General features: G+C 38.4%; 1 protein-coding gene across 1 annotated transcript in view; it reads left to right on the top strand.

Annotated features, from left to right (window-relative positions):
- Positions 1–9,689: 9,689 nt before the first annotated feature.
- pic (DNA damage-binding protein pic) overlaps positions 9,690–23,141 on the top strand; it is a 148,908-nt gene continuing 135,456 nt past the window's right edge. The window contains exons 1-2 of the mRNA XM_067156832.2: positions 9,690–9,831; positions 19,165–19,313. Coding sequence (XP_067012933.1) covers positions 9,771–9,831; positions 19,165–19,313 — 210 coding nt within the window. The 5' untranslated portion in view covers positions 9,690–9,770. The remainder of the gene's footprint in view (positions 9,832–19,164; positions 19,314–23,141) is intronic.

Genomic DNA, 23,141 nt, shown 5'->3' with positions numbered 1-23,141 from the left:
CTTCAGAGCTGTGTACGACTTCCATCATAAAATGTGCAAGACAATATCATACCATGATTCATACTGAACTTGTGTCTGCGAACTGTGTGACAGAATTGTGAACGTTTCCACGTTCTTAAGTGTATGATCCAAGAGAAACATATCAGATTAATGCATGAACTAAAAAGCATACCTTTTATACTTGTAATCTTGTTCTGCACAAATTGTGCAATTCATAAATTAATTCATTAAAAGCCATTTCTTTCAACAGATAATGCCACTCCAATTTCATCCAGTATTGTTAATTTCCAACAGTTATACTACGACAAATGACTCACCTTCCCTCCAAATCATCATGAAAAAGTTAATTCTGAACGGCATAAACCACAAACATAAGCATATAGGCGTTTAAAAACAGAAATTATTAAAATAAGGTGGAAGTAACTGCTCAGACTGGAACCGGCTACCGAAGAAAAACGGTAAATATTACAAGTTTCCTCATGTAATGTACATTTCATAAAAATTCTATTAGAAAAAATACCAAGTCAGTTTCAGAGAACAGAAAAGAGCCATCAATAACCAACATTCATGCATATTCACTTATTAACATTTAAAAAAAAAAATCATTTTCTCTATCTAATGGTCCAGAAAACCGGAGGGGTATCAGCTGTCAGATTAAGTCGCAATATCAGAGATGGGTTGCATCCACCTACAAGTGATGTAAATGACAAGCGCTTCCACGTATCGGCTTCAACACGCCAGCAATTAAAATGATCATAAATATGCAATGCAACAGAACAGATCAAGAAAATTAATCAATTCAATGAAGCTGAAGGCGGCCTTTTCTTGAAACACTGCAGACCGTTACAAGCTGTCACAAGAAACCGATTTCATATAAAATTAGACTACCACACGATCGCCTTTCAAATGGCATAAAGACGAACACATCCTCGTTCAAATTATTAAATGTTAGTAAATACACTCTACTCACAAATATATTATTCCCGCGAAGATTTACAACCATGCGCAATATTCAAAAAACATATGTATTATTCTACGGAGCACGTTCATAAACTCAGCAGTAGTCTGCACACAACGCATACACCCCAACGATCACAGAATAATATTAGCTGCCGGTAGCACGCTACCTGCGTTGTAGCCACCGGACGCGGACGCCGCCATATTAGGTCTAACAAAGCAATCGTGTGATGGAAACAATATCTCAACCAAGCTGAAATATTGAACAAAACGATAATTTTAATCGTATAATTTTCAAAGAAGAGTCAAATGCTACAATGAGAGAATTCCAGAAGACTAGAATGTTGCAAACCGGTTTGTACCGTCCGCTCTGAAAAGAGCCGGGAGAATTATCATTCACACAGAAGAAGACACTGATTTCCCAGCTAACTGGAGTCTAATGATTTAAAATACTATAGGTATAGTTAAACATCGTAATCAAATTTTAAAAAGTGAAGTTTCATAACGAAATCCAGTTTCTTTGTTGAATGGTCAGCCTCGAAGGCTTCGGGTTAGAGAGTCCCGGTTTCGATCCCCCCCTGGATGGGGGTGGTAGAATAACACCTACGGTATGCCATGCCTGTCGTAAGAGGCAACTAAAGGGGCCCCAGGGGCTCTGAACTTGGGAGAGTGGGTTAGCGACAACGGGGATGTTAGCTGAGTCCTGGCATTGCTTCCACTTACTTGTGTCAGGTTCCTCACTTTCAACGATCCTATTTGATCTCCCTTCGTCAACTCTTGTTCTTCTCTGACACGAGCGGTGTAAGGTATCGAAGCCAAGGAGTTTTTCATATTCACGACCTTCATGACCCTAGACTTTCTTTGGAAGATATCTTCATTTTTCGAAGTGTCCGATCCCTTATATGTTCATTCATTCATTCATTTATTTCAATTAATTCCAACGAGCCTGCAGGCTCATACATAGGAATTGTACAGGATATTGCATACTGGCTGGCATTTACACATCAAAATGTAGTTTGTGTATATAAGATTATTAGTAAATGGTTGAGCATATAAACACATACAATATATAATATATACATAATCAATATGAGGATTACAGAGAATTATTTCTGACTGTAATTACATTTACATAACAAGAAAGTTGCAAAGGTATAAGAATAGATTACAGATTATTTTCATTTACATAGCATAAGAGTTGCCAGAAGTACAAGAATAGATTTCAGATTATTTACAATTACATAAGATAACAGTTGCAGACGCACAAGAATTTATTACAGAGTATTTACAGTACATATACATAACACAGAGTTGCAGAGGTACAAGAACAGATTACAGAATACGGTATTTACATTTATATAACATAAAAGTTGCAGAGATACAAGAATATTTCCGGACAGTTTGCAAGATTGTTGAAGAGAATGCCTTAAATGACAACTCCCTGGTTAGTGGTATATAAAGGATGGTTGCCTAGTTTGTACTTCCTCTTAAACAATAAACACCACCAGCAACCGGTTTCGATTTCCGAGAGGATTGGGGAATTTAATCTGTAGCATTCACGCACATTCAGCATTCATCGCTCACTAAGCCAAGACAGAACACCAGCGAGGCAAGACCAGAGAACCGAGAACGGAACCCAGCCTACCGACTCGACGGCCATCGAGACACCAGCAAGCCACTAGCAACTGAAACGAATACTGCGATCCCCAGTACGATTGCACACCGCCAGCAAGCCACCAGGAGCTACAAGTTGCGGCACACAGAGCACTTGTCCGAACTGCTTGGTGTACCGTGTTCGTAGCGACATCCACGTTAAATCTAACCTGGCACAACTTGGGCAACAAGTTATCATAACGAAAGCCGGTCCGCAAATGCGCTTGACCATCCCTTATCCCAAATGCACCCCTCCAAACAATCACTATTTCACAATCCTGCTACTTACCACATATAACCCAACATGCCCAGAAACCAAGAACATTCCGAAGAAACAAGTAACCAAAGCTGCTCTCCAGCAATACCGTAAGAATACGAAAACCCATTACCCATCCAAGGTACCTCTAAAACATTCCAAGTTAACCACATTATCGCCATTCTCTAACCTCCCGAAGCCAAGAAGAAATAATTGAATTCAGACAACGGATAGGCAATGCCCTCTACGAAATTCATCCGTATCTCAAATTCTATTGAAGAATTAGTAAACTACACGGTAATCATCCTTCCAAACAAAAAACCAACACACTTCCAAGTTCGTTCAAAGATTCAAAAAAGCAAATAATCACATCTCAGTAATCCAACGTTCTCAAAATGATACCAGACATTCCAGAAGTACTCAAACCCAAGAGCCCCAATAACATTCTCAAACGGCACTTCTATAGCAGCAGGTTAGCTACATGAAATAATTATATCGTATACTAGCATCCACCCGCGGCTTTGCCCGCGTTTAGTAATTCAACTGTTAGATGTTTCTAAACTCTTTATTTAAAAGAAAATTAAAGCATTATATTTATTAACTCACATCTTTTTGACGTAAATTGCATGAAATACATTATTTAATTTTATTATATTGCTACTTTCAATGCTCAAGATACCGGGTTGGTGGAAGGTGCAAATAAAGCCATGTAAAAGACCATGTTATATAATACAAAATATATTGTTTACTTAGAGCTTCGGAATAAACTATATTAATGTCCTTCCATTTAGAGTTAAGATGTGTACTTTATTGTGTTTGCCTTTCGAACTCTTGAACAATCAACGTACAATTGGCAATGGCAAAAGCACTGTGTGTCGTAGATTTGACTGGGCTTCGCATACATGCACACAAACACTTCCGAATATTACGGGCAGATGGCTCCTCGAGTCGCGGGCAGAAAATTACTTCCTACTCAATGGACTTACAGTCCGAGGTATACTACTTCGCCGCGGCATGCTCGGTCATAATGGTGGCTTCAATAATATTCGTCATTAGTTTCAGAGCCGTTTTCATTGCAGAGAGAAGGATTCATATTCCAGAGAAGGATAATCGGTGCCATAATCGCCCACCCCAAGATGTTCGAGGGTACACCGGGTGACTCCAAATTGTTCAAAATCTCTGTCGTGTAATTGACAGCATCATCTGTATGACATGTCTTGTCGATAGACTTTTTAATTTATAGGAAACCGGATAATTCTTGTGAGTGTTGCTTGTTGATGACGTTGACAGCTTCATGTCATGGTACAAGAATTGCTCTCAGATACAGCCATGTGTCTTTGGTGAAAACCTGTGCCCACCTATGACAAATATTTTAGATCTTTGCTTGCTGTGGACTTGGCTGGGCATCGCACAAATGAACACAGACAGACAGACAGACAGACAGACAGACAGACAGACAGACAGACAGACAGACAGACAGACAGACAGACAGACAGACAGACAGACAGACAGACAGACAGACAGACAGACAGACAGACAGACAGACATCATGTATTGAAGGAAAATGGCTTCATATTCCACGGACTTACAATGGCATCCTGACTGATATATGTGTTATTCCTTGTTTATTATTATCGTCTATCTTGTGTCATATATGTTTCCTCTAAATGTGTAAGTTTCCAACCCTTGTTCCCTTTCTCTACGGAGTTTGGGCATGAAGTGAGATGAAACTTCGTAGCGAATTTTTACGATCGGATGACTTTCATGACGTCAACCTAATCAGATGAGTTAATGAGATGAAATGAACTACATTATATATGATAGTAAGAATGAAGAGATGAAACCCGGCGCCGGCACATAGCCCACTCCTCTCGAATAGCTCAAGACTTTACGTCCCGATCCGACAGACGAATCACCATCATCAACAGCGTCATATGGTCTCACACCATATAAGACCAAAACCGGTTTTCTGCGCCCTGAAGTTAAAATGGCTCCTTGAATATTGTGTCCTCTACCTATCTTATGTACTTTGCCTAGCGACAGTGACTCTATGCATTTAATCTTGGTGACAGCACGTTGGATTGTCATATTCCAATGCACGTTTTCCGATGGTGTTTCGTTCATAACTCACCCAACGAAAGCGAAAATGAAAATTCCGACTTCGACTACCCTTTCCATCTACCTATGTTGAAAATTTCAGATCTCTTCGTGCTGTAGATTTTGCTGGGCATCGCGCAAAGATACACAGACAAACACTTCCTTTTATAATTGTAGATATACTATCACTTGCATCTACTGCCAGGGCCAGCTGGTATGTTGGGTCTGGCAATGTAAGCAGTGCTGCATTTGCCAAGTCCTGCTTACATTTTTCAAATTTTCTGATAGCTTCTGGTGTCCAGTTAATTTGTCGCTTATCTTTCTTCTTAGCACCTTTCAGATAAACATGCAAAAGAGACTGCGTTTCTGCTGCATCCTTGAGGTACCGTCTGTAGAAATTAACGGTACCTAAGAATACACGAAGGTCATGAACTGCCTGTGGTAGTTTTTAGTCAACAAGCGCTTTCACTTTATCTGGTAAGGGTCTGGAGCCTTCCGTGGTGATTAAGTGTCCCATTAATTCCACTTGCTCTACACCAAGTACATATTTGGAGACATTAATTCGGAGGCCAAATTCATGTAGCTTCTCAAACATAATCTTAAGATGCTCACGATATTCCTCTACTGATTCTGAAGCAATTAGGCAGTCATCAAGATATGGAAAAATAAAGTCTAGGCCTCTAAATACCTCATTAATGAAACGTTGGAAGGTGCTTGGTGCATTACGGAGTCCAAACGGCATCACATTAAATTCATATAACCCAAACGGAGTGATAATAGCGGTTTTAGGTTTGTCTTCCTCTGCTACAGGGATTTGGAAATGTGCCTTGAAGAGGTCGAGCTTGTTAAATATTTTCTTACCCCTCAAAATATGTTGAAAATCTTCAATCCGAGGTATTGGATATCGGTCTGGGATAGTTTGTGCGTTCAGTCGTCTGTAACCACCGCATGGTCGAAAAGTTCCATCCTTTTCGAGGACCAGTTCGAGAGGACTAGCCCATTGCGACTTTGGTGGTCGAATAATTCCATTGTTTTGCATAAACTGGAATTCCTGTTTAGCAATGTGTAGCTTCCAAGGATCCAGCTGCCTGGGCTTGCGATATACTGGTTGGCCTTCAGTTGGGATGAAGTGTTGAATGTCGTGTTTGATTTGAGTAGTTAGTAAATTTGGTTTCATTAAATCTGGGTAACTGGATAAGTGATCGGTAAACTTAAGTGCATTTGACATTGTGCTAACAACATGATCAGATGTGATGGCTGTTACTTCACCAATGACAGAGAGTTTAGTCTCGCCATGAATTAACTGCTTTTTATTTAGGTCAATTAGTAAGTTGAACTTCTTCAGAAAATCAGCACCTAATATGCTCTTGCCAATTTTAGCTACTATGAAAGGCCATTGGAATTGTCGACGGAGTCCCAAATCAATATTCAGTGTTCTAAGTCCGTATGTTGGGATTTCTGTGCCATTAGCTGCAAATAATTTAAAATCTGGGTCACAGTTTTTGTTACTGGAAGTGACAGGGATTATTGAAACATCGGCTCGACTATCCACTAAGAAGTGCAATCCCGTTTTTTTGTCACGTACAATTGAACGGGGTTTACAGCAATCCTTACTACTTTCAGTAGTAGTGCTGCCAACTCTACTACTGTTTGGTGTTTTCCAAATTTTTCCACGAGCATGGAGGCTTGCATTTGTCAGGGAAGCACTTATTACCAAATCTGAAGTGGTAGTAACAGTTTTTTCCGTTTGGGTCGTACTTCTTTTTGCTTCGGTTTCGGCTCGAACGTCGACTGCGGTGAGTAAAGGCGCGCATTGAAGCTATCTGTTTTTCTAGGGCGGCTATCTGTGCAGAGAGTTTCGTGATAGCGTCGTTACTTACGGACGCATCAGTACCGCTATTTGCCACACTGTAAAGTTAACTGCAAGGATTCATTTCAATGATTTTGTCGGCCATAATTGCGATTTTTTCCAAGTTTTCGTCAGATACGATTAGAACATGTTTGATAGAGTCCGATAATTTCTCAAGCCACAAGGTACGAAGCACTTTTTCAGAAACATTCACGCCTGCTATGGACTGCATTTTCCTTAAAAGCTGATTAGGTTTCGGATCGCCTAATTCTAGGCCTGTTACCAACCGTTTTATTTGTTTATCTTCGCTTTCCTTGAAGGTATTTAGAAGGTGTTCTTTAGCCGCGAATTTTTTATTCAGTTCCGAACTTTTGATAATGTCCCAAATTGTTTCGAGATATTTAGGTTCGAGCTGAGACACGAGGTAGTTAAATTTAGTGCCCTCTTGGGTAATTTTTGAGATAGAAAACTGAGCTTCCACTTGAAAGAACCATATTTCAGGTTTTTGTATCCAGAAAGGAGGGATCTTAATGCTTACCTTGTTAGTTTCACCCACCATGTGTCCTGAATGAGATTCGTTTGCCGTTGGCGTACCCGTTGTGTTGTTTTCATCCATTGTTCTTCACGCTTACACTACACTTATGCACTTTGCGATGTTTATTCCTCACTTCCGTCACTGAATCACGTCGGGGTCACCAATTATGCAGTGAAGTACACAGCACAGTGAATCAGCTTTAGCTACACTTTTATTTTACACCACAATTATCGTTACACAAATGTACAAAAAACATCTCACTGCATCTTTTTTTTTTTTCTGCCGCTTTTCTCTCGGCAAAGAATAGTTATCTACGGTTTTTAGTTCACTTAACGTCCACTACGGCGGCCTACAAGTTCATTAGTCATATTCTACGTTTTTCTTCGACTTTTTTTCTCCTTCTTCTGCTCTCTCCTGTTTCTGGAAATTTTAATGGGCTTTGAGTTTTGACCCACTACTAGTGATGTGCGCGAGTGATGCCTGGAATCGCGGTACTCGATTCTTTCGAGTCCAGGCTCGGACTCGCTTCGCTTGCGAAGGCTCGATGATAGCATGACGTCACACGTTCGCTCACTCGCCGGCTCGTAGATGGATGAAGCATGCGTACAAGCGGTCGCTGAGGGTTTATGGGATTGCGACAGCGCGGTACGATATGAAAAAACTGAAAGAATGCGGAAAAGGAATAACCTAAATTTGATAATTACTTGAGAACGATAATAATGCCACTTAATACGCATGAAAATATCCGTTTACGGCGTCTCGCACACACTTCACTGAATATGCCATCTATTCTAATATTGATAATATAGCTTATCTGGCCTTCATAGCCCAACTTGGCCGGTTCGATACTGGTTTATTCCGGCAGTATTTGAAGGTGCTCAAATACGTCAACCTAGTGTCGGTAGAATTATTGGGACGTAAAAAATCTCCCGGGGGACTAAATGCGGTACCTCGGCATCCGCGAAAACCATACAAATGTACGTACTTGGACGTAAAAGTTATAACATTATTATTATTATTATTATTTCAAATCCCTGTCACGGTATGTATGTTGTAATTAGTGTATTTTAAACATGTGCTATTTTTTTTTTTTTTTGCTAGGGGTTTACGTCGCAGATAGGTCTTATGGCGACGATGGGATAGGAAAGGCCTAGGAGTTGGAAGGAAGCGGCCGTGGCCTTAATTAAGGTACAGCCCCAGCATTTGCCTGGTGTGAAAATGGGAAACCACGGAAAACCATCTTCAGGGCTGCCGATAGTGGGATTCGAACCTACTATCTCCCGGATGCAAGCTCACAGCCGCGCGCCTCTACGCGCACGGCCAACTCGCCCGGTAACATGTGCTATTTGTAGACTATAGATGGTATTTCTGCACACATTGTATTGCTTCGCTACTGGTAAATTATATCTCATGTAGCCATTATGCATATACACGGGCGTAGATGTGCTAATATGATCGGTAGTATGGCAGATTTATTGTAACCATAGCCTATTGCTAACCGTGCCAAAGCCTACAATCGTCCGGGGGAACAGGTGAATTACAGCAGTTTATATGTACATCTTACTTTCGGCAGATATAATGTCGGGTGTTAAGATGAGGCGTCCAGAATGTGACGTACGTTCACGCAGCAAATCAGCGGACAGAACGTCATTCTGTTCTAGCTAAACAGCTGACAGTTTGTTAGTAAGTCACAACCTTAAGTGCCTATGATGATGATAATAATAATCATAACAATCGAATTATTGACGACCGATGACTGAACAACATCAATCATCAGCAGCAAACATATTGCACTCCACACCACAAAAATATTCTGTGGGTGACCCTGCCCTGAATGCCGTGCACTCCAGTACAGTAGATTTTAGTTCTAAGGCATGTCCACAGATAGCGACACCAGTATGCTTGGACTCGAGTCTGGAGTCGAGTAATACCGATTCTAAGAGCACATTACTCGATTCTACTCGATTCCGTCGCTAGCCCATCACTACCCACTACCTACTACGCTTTTAATGAATTCTCGTTAAATACAGTCAGAAGAGATGGTCAATGTGTGTTTTTAAATCCAGACTTTTCGGATTAGACTGTATGTTCTCTTTCGTCTTTGTTATGCATTTTAAATGTGAAATGTTGAAGTAAAATAGAATTACCCTTTGTGATTATAAATATAACCATTATGTTTTTCCTTTTAGAAATTTTACGTACATTTTTGATATTATTTAATATGTGGCGTAATTATAAATATATTTTGCTAATGGAAACAGTTCGATAAACAACTCTGAAGGAATTTGAGACTCAAAGGAAAGCATTACTATATCGATATATTGTCTCTCGATATAGTGAAACAAAACAAGATTATTATGAGAGAATGTGTAATATACTAAAATTGTAAGAAATATTTGTTTTATGAAATAAAATATTGCAGTATGGCTCATCATTACGTTGTCACGGCTCATAAGCCCACGGCTGTTACAGCATGTGTTACTGGTATGTCTTTCTATAATCTGTTTTAGACGACATTTGTTAAAATGTTCTATCACTGCTAGCTTCTAGGTTTTTACTGCCTGTCTTTCCTGTATGCCACTTATGATGCATTTGTGCGTTTGTAAAGGATTCATTTGTAATCTGTAACTGAAAATGTCGCGGGCAATACCTGCTTCCAGTCAGAATGCACCATATTACTGGTTTTTAAAGAAATGTTTCTCTTAGTATCTGAGTGGGTTGGATTGTGGGAGACTCGTGTTAATATAGACACTTGTTTCTTGCAGAACTATGCCCTTATCGCACTGTAAGAAGTACCCATTCAAAGGGTTAGTCTAGTTCGGTTATGCCTATTAGAACTGAAGAATTTTGTTTTGTGAGGTCTGTTGAGGAGCCATAAATGATGCAAGGGCTTGGCAGACATATGAATGAAAACATTCACTACCATAGCATACTCACTGAACCCTAAACTTTCTGAAAGGATGTATCATGGCCAAGGGCTTTCAAGTATGCAGGCTATATAATATGCATGTGTAGATCATAATTTCTTCTATGATTAGTGTTGTCATCCAATAATTCTGTTGTAAGCTTCATACTGTTTTCTAACTTTTGCTTGGAGAAGATCTGAATTGTATGAGATTAATTGGGAGAGTCTAAGGTTAAACGCTTTGTTTTTGTAATAGATTTACTGTGCAGAAGTAAAGCAAATAGGAGTGCAAAAACTGAATGATACTGTAGTGAACTATTACTTGTGAGAAATTTATGCTATATAGTGCCTGTAATGTTAGGTAAACAACAGTTCTCACTAGTGGTTAGTAAACTATATAAAAAACTACAGAATTTTATTAAAGACAGTTGAAAATTTTGGTTTTGTTTCTGCCAAGCAATTCAAACTTTTAAACTTATAAAGTAGGATATATTAATAATGTGATTTATGAAATGAATTAGGATTCCATGTCAAACTGGAGGTCTCTTCTCTATGACCACAGGATCAACAGTCCTAAAAACCGCAAGCTTGCCTTGTTTCGATGATAATCATTGTGTTGTCTCAGCTACTGTGTGCAGGCATTTGTAACTTGATGCCATCTTGGCTGCCTGCCCATCAGTTGCAGTGTACAGTTTTACTCTGCCAAATTGCAGAGTAAGTTGGATCTTGGTTAGGCAGTTTGTGGTTGAGTTTTAATGAATTAATTTGGGTAAACATCTAGTGTGGGCCACCAGAGATATGTTACGTTTTGGAATCATGTGACATGGAGTGTCGATTGGGCGTTTTCCTTGTCTTTCAAAACTCCAAGTACCTCTCTCAGGTTTGACCTTGGGATCTCTTCCACTGATCCACAAAGGAAGTGGTGACGTGGGTAGATGGTACTGAATTATTATGTATTTTTTAATTACAAAATTTAAATAGTTTCAGATATTTTTTTATGAAACAGTTCAGTACCAGTACTCCATGTTCTACGATGTTGGGATGTTGAAGATCTCTGGTGACTCATTGGGAATTTATAGGATAAAATTAATTTAAACTCATTCAGTGATTACCAAATAACATTTCTCAATTATAAAAGTTTGATATTTCTACCTAATCAATACTATAAAAATATACAAAGTGAATGGGTGGCATACAGGGATGCTGTAGTAGAAACAGCAAGGGAATGCGTAGGAACAACTGTGTGTAAAGATGGGAAAAGGCGAACATCTTGGTGGAATGATGAAGTGAGAGCAGCCAGTAAACGTAAAAAGAAGGCTTATCAGAAATGGGTCCAAACAAGGGCCGAGGCAGACAGGGATTTGTAGGTAGATGAAAGAAACAGAGCGAAACAAATAGTTGTTGAATCCAAAAAGAAGTCATGGGAAGATTTTGGTAATAACCTGGAAAGGCTAGGTCAAGCAGCAGGGAAACCTTTCTGGACAGTAATAAAGAATCTTAGGAAGGGAGGGAAAAAGGAAATGAACAGTGTTTTGAGTAATTCAGGTGAACTCATAACAGATCCCAGGGAATCACTGGAGAGGTGGAGGGAATATTTTGAACATCATCTCAATGTAAAAGGAAATCATCATGGTGGTGTTGCAAACAGTCAAGCTCATGGGGAGGAGGAAAATGGTGTTGGTGAAATTATGCTTGAGGAAGTGGAAAGGATAGTAAATAAACTCCATTGTCATAAGGCAGCAGGAATAGATGAAATTAGACCTGAAGTGGTGAAGTATAGTGGGAAGGCAGGGATGAAATGGCTTCATAGAGTAGTAAAATTAGCATGGAGTGTTGGTAAGGTACCTTCAGATTGGACAAAAGCAGTAATTGCACCTATCTATAAGCAAGGGAACAGGAAGGATTGCAACAACTATCGAGGTATCTCATTGATTAGTATACCAGGCAAAGTATTCACAGGCATCTTGGAAGGGAGGGTGCGATCAGTCGTTGAGAGGAAGTTGGATGAAAACCAGTGTGGTTTCAGACCACAGAGAGGCTGTCAGGATCAGATTTTCAGTATGCGCCAGGTAATTGAAAAATGCTACGAGAGGAATAGGCAGTTGTGTTTATGTTTCGTAGATCTAGAGAAAGCATATGACAGGGTACCGAGGGAAAAGATGTTCGCTGTACTGGGGGACTATGGAATTAAAGGTAGATTATTAAAATCAATCAAAGGCATTTATGTTGACAATTGGGCTTCAGTGAGAATTGATGGTAGAATGAGTTCTTGGTTCATGGTACTTACAGGAGTTAGACAAGGCTGTAATCTTTCACCTTTGCTGTTTGTAGTTTACATGGATCATATGCTGAAAGGTATAAAATGGCAGGGAGGGATTCAGTTAGGTGGAAATGTAGTAAGCATGCTGGTCTATGCTGACGACTTGGTCTTAATGGCAGACTGTGCCGAAAGCCTGCAGTCTAACATCTTGGAACTTGAAAATAGGTGCAATGAGTATGGTATGAAAATTAGCCTCTCGAAGACTAAATTGATGTCAGTAGGTAAGAAATCCAACAGAATTGAATGTCAGATTGGTGATACAAAGCTAGAACAGGTTGATAATTTCAAGTATTTAGGTTGTGTGTTTTCCCAGGATGGTAACATAGTAAGTGAGATTGAATCAAGGTGTAGTAAAGCTAATGCAGTGAGCTCGCAGTTGCGATCAGCAGTATTCTGTAAGAAGGAAGTCAGCTCCCAGACGAAACTATCTTTACATCGATCTGTTTTCAGACCAACTTTGCTTTATGGGAGCGAAAGCTGGGTGGACTCAGGATATCTTATTCATAAGTTAGAAGTAACAGACATGAAAGTAGCAAGAATGATTGCTGGTACAAACAGGTGGGAACAATGGCAGGAGGGAACTCGGAATGAGGAGATAAAGGCTAATTTAGGAATGAACTCGATGGATGAAGCTGTACGCATAAACCGGCTTCGGTGGTGGGGTCATGTGAGGCGAATGGAGGAGGATAGGTTACCTAGGAGAATAATGGACTCTGTTATGGAGAGTAAGAGAAGTAGAGGGAGACCAAGACGACGATGGTTAGACTCTGTTTCTAACGATTTAAAGATAAGAGGTATAGAACTAAATGAGGCCACAACACTAGTTGCAAATCGAGGATTGTGGCGACGTTTAGTAAATTCTCAGAGGCTTGCAGACTGAACGCTGAAAGGCATAACAGCCTATAATGATAATGTATGTAAGTATATTTATCTTTTTCTAAATACATCATGGGACTAGTTTTGATCTATGCAGATCATCTTCAGCTGATACATCATACTAGGCCTACTAATAACTAAAATAGCATTCACGTATTATTGAAATACTGCTCTTCTCATCTTAAAAAGCTTTTACAAACTAATTCTGTTGTTACAAATCAATTTCATGGTAAAACGAGTCATTAAAACTGTTTGCACCAGTCAAACACTTGTGAAGTTCAGTCACATTGTCTTAACTCTAGTTGTGAAGCGATGTGTGATGGCCCACCGGTAGTTGTTATTGCTTTTTGTAGTAGTTCTAACTAGGAGGGAACATCTCAGATTTTGGTAGTCGGTGCATCACCAGCAAGGCCGCCAGAAGCAGGCCCGCGAGGACTCGAGGGAACATCATACATCTATTATACTTTACGCAGTAGACAAGCTTGTTATTCTACTGTTAACATCTATATATAAACAATAGAATACCAACTACCAAAATCTGAGATGAGAGTAGAAGCAAATTTTGATGTACTGCTCTCAGTATGGAGACCACCACAACATTTACTGTGAACACTTGCAAATTTACATCTGCTGAGCAATAAGTAATTGTTTTGGAAATATGCAACAAATGCCTAGTTAAAGCAGTTAAAAAACTATTTAAAATTGTATACGTTTGGTCCGCCTTGTAAATACACTTCTTGAAGTTGTTCCCAAGGATTTCTAGTTCTATTATTGTTCAAACAGGCCTCATATTTATTTATTTAGTTTCGTTTTGGCAATCTAAAGGACCACGTTGACGATCTTTGCATTATTTTTAGCCTTCTCTGCCAGTATCTTTTCATCCTTTCTCATATTTCCTTCTGTTTTTCTTTATAAGATCTCCCTTTTCTCTCTAGTCTTTCCCCAGTCTCCTGGTAACTGGAACTTTTTGACGAGTTGTCTAAATCGGTTTCTGTCCATGATATGATCTTCCGTAACCCTGATCTTGGTCAAGTCCAACTTGACTTCTCAAGAATGTTTCAGCTCTGAGAAAGTAATATAGTAGGAGGAAAGGGACAGTCACAAAGAAAGGGAAATGAAAACGGGGTGGCGGAATTCTCCATTGGTCATAAATAGGTCTGTAACATCACTCTCTGCTCCATTTTACTGTAAATCAAATTCCTCATCACTGTCCATGATTGAATGAAATGCAGTGAAAAATATTCCATGTCTCTTAGAATATGTTTCCTGTCAGCTCATGTAATGCTACGTAATGGTAGCTGGTATCCTTGCACTTTGGTAGAAAGTTATCTGAGAATTCAAAAAGTGACTGTAAGATAGGGATGGGTTTCAAACGGAGCCGCGAAGAGTCGTGACTGCTGCCTCCGACACACTAGAGGGATGGGTTTCAAACTGAGCCGTAAAGAGTCGTGACTGCTGCCTCCGACACACTAGAGGGATGGGTTTCAAACGGAGCCGTGAAGAGTCGTGACTACTGCCTCCGACACACTAGACTCCAGTGTTGACTTCATTCATGCACTAATACCATCTATCAACTGTTTTCGGAACTGCTTGGATTTATAGTTTCATGATTAATACAAGGAGAACCTTATTAGCTAGCAAATATTAATTATATTGGGTTATTGTTGTTAGTGTTAATGTAGGTCCTAACATTTTTTCGATGATCATGTTCATGATGATAGTAACAATATGACCATATACTTTTAAATAATAGCCGATATGAACTTCAGTAACATAAAGCAGAAAAACTGGCAGGTGCTTAGAATATTTTACCAGGTATTGTGTATCATATTAGTCTGCCCTGCTGTTGTTGGCTATAGTGTCCACTTCTTGAAGTTGTTGCCAAGGATTTCTAGAACTTTCTGTACTTGAAGCTCTTATAGTACGCGCACCTTTTCTTGAGCCCGGATCTCCATAGTAACGAATGGGAACCAGGGCTCAAGAAAAGGTGCGCGTACTGTATGTCTTCTGGCCAGCTTAGCAGAACTTGCTGGATTCAGTTATTGGTAAATCAGACTTGCTTGTCGAGATTAAAGAGGAGTGGAACCAGTACCTGGCTGTTGTTGAGCATGTTCCCGCTAAGGTTTACTGTCCTAAGTTACAACCATGCTGTATACACCTGGAGTTGTGGTGGGAAACCACAGATTACCATTTTTTAGAAAAGCCAAGAATGAGGTTTTAATCCACTCACGTCCTAATTGTGTTGCTGAAGGATGCCGTGTACTAACCCCCAAAATCATGGCCTCAGAGAAGCATTGTCATTTGCATATTACAATTCTGCAACAGGGGTGGAACAGGTTAATCTTTTAGAAGAAGTCTGGCCTGGTTGAAAAGCCCCCTTTCATACTGATATTTAGTTTCCACTCCTGTGTTGTTTGCCGATGTTGTCCCATAAAGCCAGGTACAGGGCCAAAAGTTTAGGTGAAATTACACATTCTTGCTTTAGAAATACACTATACAAGAATTTATTTAGTACAGCTTCATTTAACATAATCACTCCTGTGTTTTTCAGTAGCACACGTGAGTCCCCTTTAAACTGTTCATGAAACTTTACACAGGTTAGACCAACATTACACTTCTGTTCCGGTATAGTCTTCTCTGTTTTAGTCTTCAGTTGGGATTTGGCATGTGAATACTTGTTTTCGATGAAGAAGTGAACTAGCTGAAAATGGTAGCATGAGAAAAGTAGATATTGGAGCCATCGATAAACAGAGAGATTGTTCTGTAATATTGGACCCAACAGTGCACTCTGAGAAGGAGGCAATCTACGTTCCAGTATTCAATTACATATGGAGAAATATCATGTAAACTCTGTCACTGTTTACGGAGTGTAAGTGGGTACATACTGAGGATGATGGCCGAGTTTTGGAAGAGGTTTGCCCTCATGGAAATATACCTAGCCACGATTGCCGAGGCAGCCGTTTGTGGGTCCGTGCTTCTTTTAAGGAACCATCTATATTCCAAAACATAAAAATCGTACAATACTTTGTCTTATGGCAAATCTGTTGAGGGTCACTGTCCTTAATGAAGTATTATATGTAGGGGCATTTGACTCAGAAAGACAAAAAAAATACTTGTAAGTCTTAGGAATGCATCTTTTGAAAAATGGCTGAACATTTCTACTGATCATTGATTGACAGGAGTTTTGAAGTTACTATATTCTTTCCTTCTTTGATGACATACTTTTTAACATAGTTAAATTTGTAAAAAAAATGTTTATTTTATTTTTTACTTTAAACATTTTTATTCACGATCAGTACCCTCATATACATACAGAGGTAGTAAAAGATACAGTATGAATCCCACATAAGGTAAACGTGCGTGTAGGCTTCAAAAATACAATAGCTAGATTATGTACATCATGGCATCTAGTGAATATCATTTACTCCATTATAATTTTGGTGATATTGTACTACAGTAATTTTATGAACTGTTTTTCTGCATTTGGTGTAATAAACAGGAAGCTGGAAATGAGAGACATGGGTTAAGGAGAAGGTTGGTTTCTTAGTAGAGAGGAATAGTGTGCTAGTTGATTTAAATATTATAATGGAAATTTATAAGTTGGTCTACTTTGTAATAATTGTTAATGAGCCATTGAATAGCTTTTTGTTCAGGGAATTCTGGTTGCCACTGATCACGTCAACAGGTAATGCATTGCATATCCATGGACCGTGGCCCTAGACAACTTAGATTTCTTTGTCCAAGTAAAGTGTTCCGGCATGGTATACTTATTCCAGTTCTGCCTTGCAGCCTAGTGCAAATTTTTGACTTGTGTTCTTTGCAGAAGAGGTTAAAATTTTTATGCATGTATAGGGTCACTGACTGCACAAGTAGCTGCCGTATATTAAGTACCATGCTTTGCTGGAACAGTTTATATGTTGGAAACATCAGTGGCTTTTTGTACATGACTTTCAGTATGTAGTTCTGGCATGTATTTACCTGAGCCAAGTGTGAATCAAGTATTCCACCCCAACTGTTAATTCCATATTGCAGTTGCAATTGAACTAAGGCAAAGTACACATACAGTACTTCAAGGCTTTTGTTGAAATAACATTTCTAATTTTGTAGAATATATAAATTTCTGAAGTTTAATGATCAAATTTGATGTATGAAAATTCCATTTCAGATAACTATCTATAATTATCCCTAGGTATGAAACATTTATTGAGTTCTGTAAAGTATAACAGTTGCAGCTTTGAGTATTTTTGCAAGTTGGTGTGTGGAGTCTTAGTGTTAGGTTGTCTGAGGGTTGCATTGTTTTATTATGCAAGAAGCAAAGGAATTTTGTTTTTCATTTAAAGTGAGAAGGTGGTTGTTTAGCCATTTCTGAATTATGATTAAGGCTTCTTTAGCTCTGTTGAAGGTGTCCTCCCGAGTTTCACCCATGACTGTGACTACCGTGTCATCAGTATATGAATAAATTTTTGCATTACAGTTTAGCCCACTCAAATCATTGATATATAACAGAAAAAGAATCGGTCCTATCACTGTTCCATTATTGATCAGTTGGAATACTGCTGAATCCATTAAAAAGAACTTCAAACACAGATACTATTTGTTCATGAAACAGATTTTCCTTTAATTTCAGCCAAGAGAGATTTTCCGGTTCATTGAAATGGCAAGTCATCGAGTGAGTTGGTCATGCGGTTAGGGGCGCGCATCTGTGAGCTTGCATTTGGGAGATAATGGGTTTGAATACCACCGTCAGTAGCCCTGAAGGTGGTTTTCCAATTTTACACCAGGCAAATGCTGTATCTCAATTAAGGCCACGGCCACTACCTTCCCAATCCTCGCCCTTTTCCGTCCTTCCTTTTCAGAAAACCTGCGATGTGTTAGTGCGATGCTAAACAAGTAGAAATCGCAAGACGATTGCTGCAGTTTACTCTCACAAGTGTAAAAAGAAAACCCTACGATATTCAAAATAGTCTGTGCTAATAGGTCCAAATCAATATATATTTTTTTTAAAGACAAGAACTGGCAAAGATGGGAAGAACACTGTTTCTCATCCTTTCCTCCTATTTCTCACCTAAGTTGGTCAGAACTATTTTCTTCCACTAAAGCAGGACATTTATGTGTCCCCCATAAAACCGTGGAGACACCAGGTTGTAACTGGCTAAGGCAGTCTGGTCACCTTAAGTTTCGTGCAGTTCCTGTATCTTCTTTACTGAGTGAGTTGGCTGTGCAGTAAAGGGTGTACGGCTGTGAGCTTCTATTCGGGAGATAGTGGGTTCGAACCCCACTGTCGGCAGCCCGGAAGATGGTTTTCTGTGGTATCCCATTTTCACACAAGGCAAATTCTGGGGCTGTACCTTAATTAAGGCCACGGCTGCTTCCTGCCCACTCCTAGCCCTTTCCTATCCCATCTTCATCGCTATAAGACCAATCTGTGACAGTGTATCTTCTTCTTGCTCCATCATCCTTACACAGGGAGCTCTTAGGTCAGGCTCTGGATCATTGACCTCCATCCACTTCTCGCACCTCCCTGGAGAGACAAGAGACATACAACGCTTTGTTTTGGGGGTACTCCTTAGACCTTCGCTCCGATTCACAGTCCTATAGATCCCAAAATTTATCATTATATATGCATTTCACATATTTTATTGTATTTGATTTTCATCACATACTTTAATATTTTTGAGAAGAGTTCATTGCTGAAAATAGAATTTATATTTTCCAGGGAATTTTACATCTCCCAGTGACTTAAACCTTATCCTTGCAAAAAATACACGTCTGGAGATATATTTAGTCACTCCAGAAGGGCTGCGGCCCTTGAAAGAAGTGGGACTTTATGGAAAAGTGGCAGTTATGAAGTTTTTCAGAGCACCGGTAAGTTCTATTGTTTTTGCTGCTTCTGTTTTCCTTTTTATGTAAGCAGGCTCAATTTTTTCTAATTTTTGCTATAGACTAATTACTGTATTGTATTGGTTTCATGGTAACCATCCCTTTCGGGAAATTTCAGTAATAAAAATTGTAATATAGAAACTTTAAAAATGGTCATTTCTCGCTGATCTAGCTTTTAGAAAAGAGGAAAATCTGCATTTGTTGTTGTTGTTTTTTCATTTTTTTTCATCATGTGATATGTTATTATGTTTCAGGGTTGTTTTTCAAGTTGTACAAACTGTAATATTGTGTTTTAAAGATAGCTAACATTTTTCAAGGAAGTGCTCCTGGCATCTTTCCTTTTTATGTAAGCAGGTTCACTTTTTTCTAAATTTTGCTATAGACTAATTACTGTATTGTAATCTGAATAGATTGTGTGGTCCGGCTCCTTGGCTAAATGGTCAGCGCGCCTTCGGTACAGAGGACCCTGGGTTCGATTCCTGGCTGGGTGGGATATTTTAACTTTTGATTTTTTTAAATGTTGAAAACATTTCTTAGCAGACAAAGTATGGGTCCCCATACTACGAAAAATGTAAAATTAAGCAATTTCCTCAGTTGTGCCAAAATTTGAAGGGTTAAATTGTGAGTCTTGGATAGCTCTATCAAACTACAGTATTAAAAAAAAAAAATCACTTCCGGCCTAAATGCAGTTCCAAAAAAACAGTCTAAAATCGCTTGTTTCTGTACTCGTTTTCTTTTTTGATTCAAATCCTAGCCATATTAACTTATTTACATAATTCTTTCTTTAATTTGTTCCTCAGACAATTTTTTGATTTTTTGAAAAATGTCCACACGAAATGTAGTTACTAAGGGCTTAGGGCCGATGACCTAGATGTTAGTCCCCTTTAAACAACAAGCATCATCATCATCATCAATAATGGCTTATGTGAAACTCTGCATGACTCACATTGTGTAGTGTTGCTTAAGTGAAACAATGCATTGATTCGCATTAGCACTCGTAGTGGTAAGAAAAGGCAAAGATGATTAAGAAAATGATGGTAATTTTTAGGAATAAATAAGGAATACAATCTCATACTTTATTATATTTTATTTACCTAAAATTCATAGCTCATATCCCTAGGATGATTTCAGCGTTGAGTTGCTTGCCTGAAGAGCAGGGACTGTGGATTTTTTCCTTGGCTCAGGGACTGGGTATTTGTAGCGTTCCCACCATTCCTGCAACTCTCACACCACACACAGCACTATCCTCCACCACACAAGACACAGTTCCCAAACACGGCTAATGCCACCCACCCTCAATGGAGGGTCTGCCTTACAAGGGCTGTACCAGGCTAGGAATAGCCACATGGAATTATAATGCATCGTGGATTTTTTAAAAATCGTTGGTTGTAGTAGCGGTTGAATATCACATTAACTCATGGTTTCCAGTTACGATGGGATAGGAAAGAGCTAGGACTAGGAAAGAATTGATCTTGGCCTTAATTAAGGTACAGTCCCGCATTTGACTGGTGTGAAAATGGTAAGCTACGGAAATCCATCGTCAGGGCTGTCAATGTATAGAAATAATATGAATCACCACCTTATCAATACACTATTTTATTTACTACCAAACTGGTAAATAGGGTCAATACCGGTTTCGACCCCTATGGGGTCATCCTCAGTTGACACATATAAATATCTATAAAAACATCACATATAATAGTTAAAGTTTAAAATTGATGGGTCATTAGTATACTGGTATCGTCGCCATAAGACCTTTCTGTGTCGGTGCGACGTAAAGCCCATAGCAAAAAAAAAAAAAAAGTATACTGGTAAGTACATATGCATGTATTATGGAATTTATAAAATTGTTCTATTAGAGCTATTATGTAGATTTTCTGTTTCTTTGTAAACAGTATCAAAAGTATTGTATTGGATGTGGTTCATCCATTTGACAAAATGCTAGTGGATTGAATATGTACATTTGCTGAGAGGTACATGCTATTCTATTTTACAATTTTTGTTTTACATAATATGGGGTAAAATTATTACATTTGCACATATATGGTGATATTAGGTACAATGTAGGGTGTTAAAGAGGTACTATTTGAATTTTCAGTATCCTGATTAAGTTTGTTCTATTAGAGCTATTATGTAGATTTTCTGTTTCTTTGTAAACAGTATCAAAAGTATTGTATTGGATGTGGTTCATCCATTTGACAAAATGCTAATGGATTGAATATGTACATTTGCTGAGAGGTACATGCTATTCTATTTTACAATTTTTGTTTTACATAATATGGGGTAAAATTATTACATTTGCACATATATGGTGATATTAGGTACAATGTAGGGTGTTAAATATGTACTATTGAATTTTCAGTATCCTGATTACATTTCATGTAGTGGTTGTAAAGTTTACTGATTCACTTGTTTAGTTCAGTTAAATGCATAATGACCTTGTTGGTTTGAATTCTTAAAATTAAAATGTTGGTATGTAATACCTAGTTAACATGAATCCTTAATATTAATATATAAGTTTGTAGCACCTCTTATTGCCGTTTTCAGTCTTAAAATAGAATTGTGTCTTGACACTTTATTTTGTTAGACATATAAAAGTCTTGCTAAGATAAAACTTTGGGGCTAAAACCGGTATGAAATACTTATTCAAAATACATTAGATAATGGTATTGATATGTGGTGCTATGTGCATCTTCAAAAAATCTAAATGAAATATAAATATAAATTGGTGACAGTACTGTAGGTTGTTGTATTGTAGGTCTATTAAAATATATGTTTACTTGAATAGGATCGATCACATGCTGTACGCGTTACGAGTGAAATTGCATAATATATTATAGTAACAACTGGTAATTATGTAGGATACTGCTGTTGTAGTTGGAAATCTTGAATATCATTGAGAAAATGTTCTCATCTTGTCGCGTGTCGAATACAGGTTGAGTAGGTCACCATTAAGAGATGAAGTGCATATTGGATGTCGTATATCTAAATTAGGTTGTACGTTGGTTGTATCGTGGAGACGTGTTGTAAATTAATATATGTTGGCTGTTAGGATCGTGTGCTCTGTATGGCTGTCTCAGACACGTCTCCACGATACAACCAACGTACAACCTAATTTAGATATACGACATCCAATATGCACTTCATCTCTTAATGGTGACCTACTCAACCTGTATTCGACACGCGACAAGATGAGAACATTTTCTCAATGATATTCAAGATTTCCAACTACAACAGCAGTATCCTACATAATTACCAGTTATTACTATAATATATTATGCAATTTCACTCGTAACGCGTACAGCATGTGATCGATCCTATTCAAGTAAACATATATTTTAATAGACCTACAATACAACAACCTACAGTACTGTCACCAATTTATATTTATATTTCATTTAGATTTTTTGAAGATGCACATAGCACCACATATCAATACCATTATCTAATGTATTTTAAATAAGTATTTCATACCGGTTTTAGCCCCAAAGTTTTATCTTAGCAAGACTTTTATATGTCTAACAAAATAAAGTGTCAAGACACAATTCTATTTTAAGACTGAAAACGGGAATAAGAGGTGCTACAAACTTATATATTAATATTAAGGATTCATGTTAACTAGGTATTACATACCAACATTTTAATTTTAAGAATTCAAACCAACAAGGTCATTATGCATTTAACTGAACTAAACAAGTGAATCAGTAAACTTTACAACCACTACATGAAATGTAATCAGGATACTGAAAATTCAATAGTACATATTTAACACCCTACATTGTACCTAATATCACCATATATGTGCAAATGTAA

This window comes from Anabrus simplex, chromosome 12 (assembly GCF_040414725.1).
Source record: "Anabrus simplex isolate iqAnaSimp1 chromosome 12, ASM4041472v1, whole genome shotgun sequence".
NCBI classification, from domain to species: Eukaryota; Metazoa; Arthropoda; class Insecta; order Orthoptera; family Tettigoniidae; genus Anabrus; species Anabrus simplex.
The sequence above is the reverse complement of the archived record's forward strand: the minus strand, read 5'-3'. Positions and strand labels throughout refer to the sequence as shown.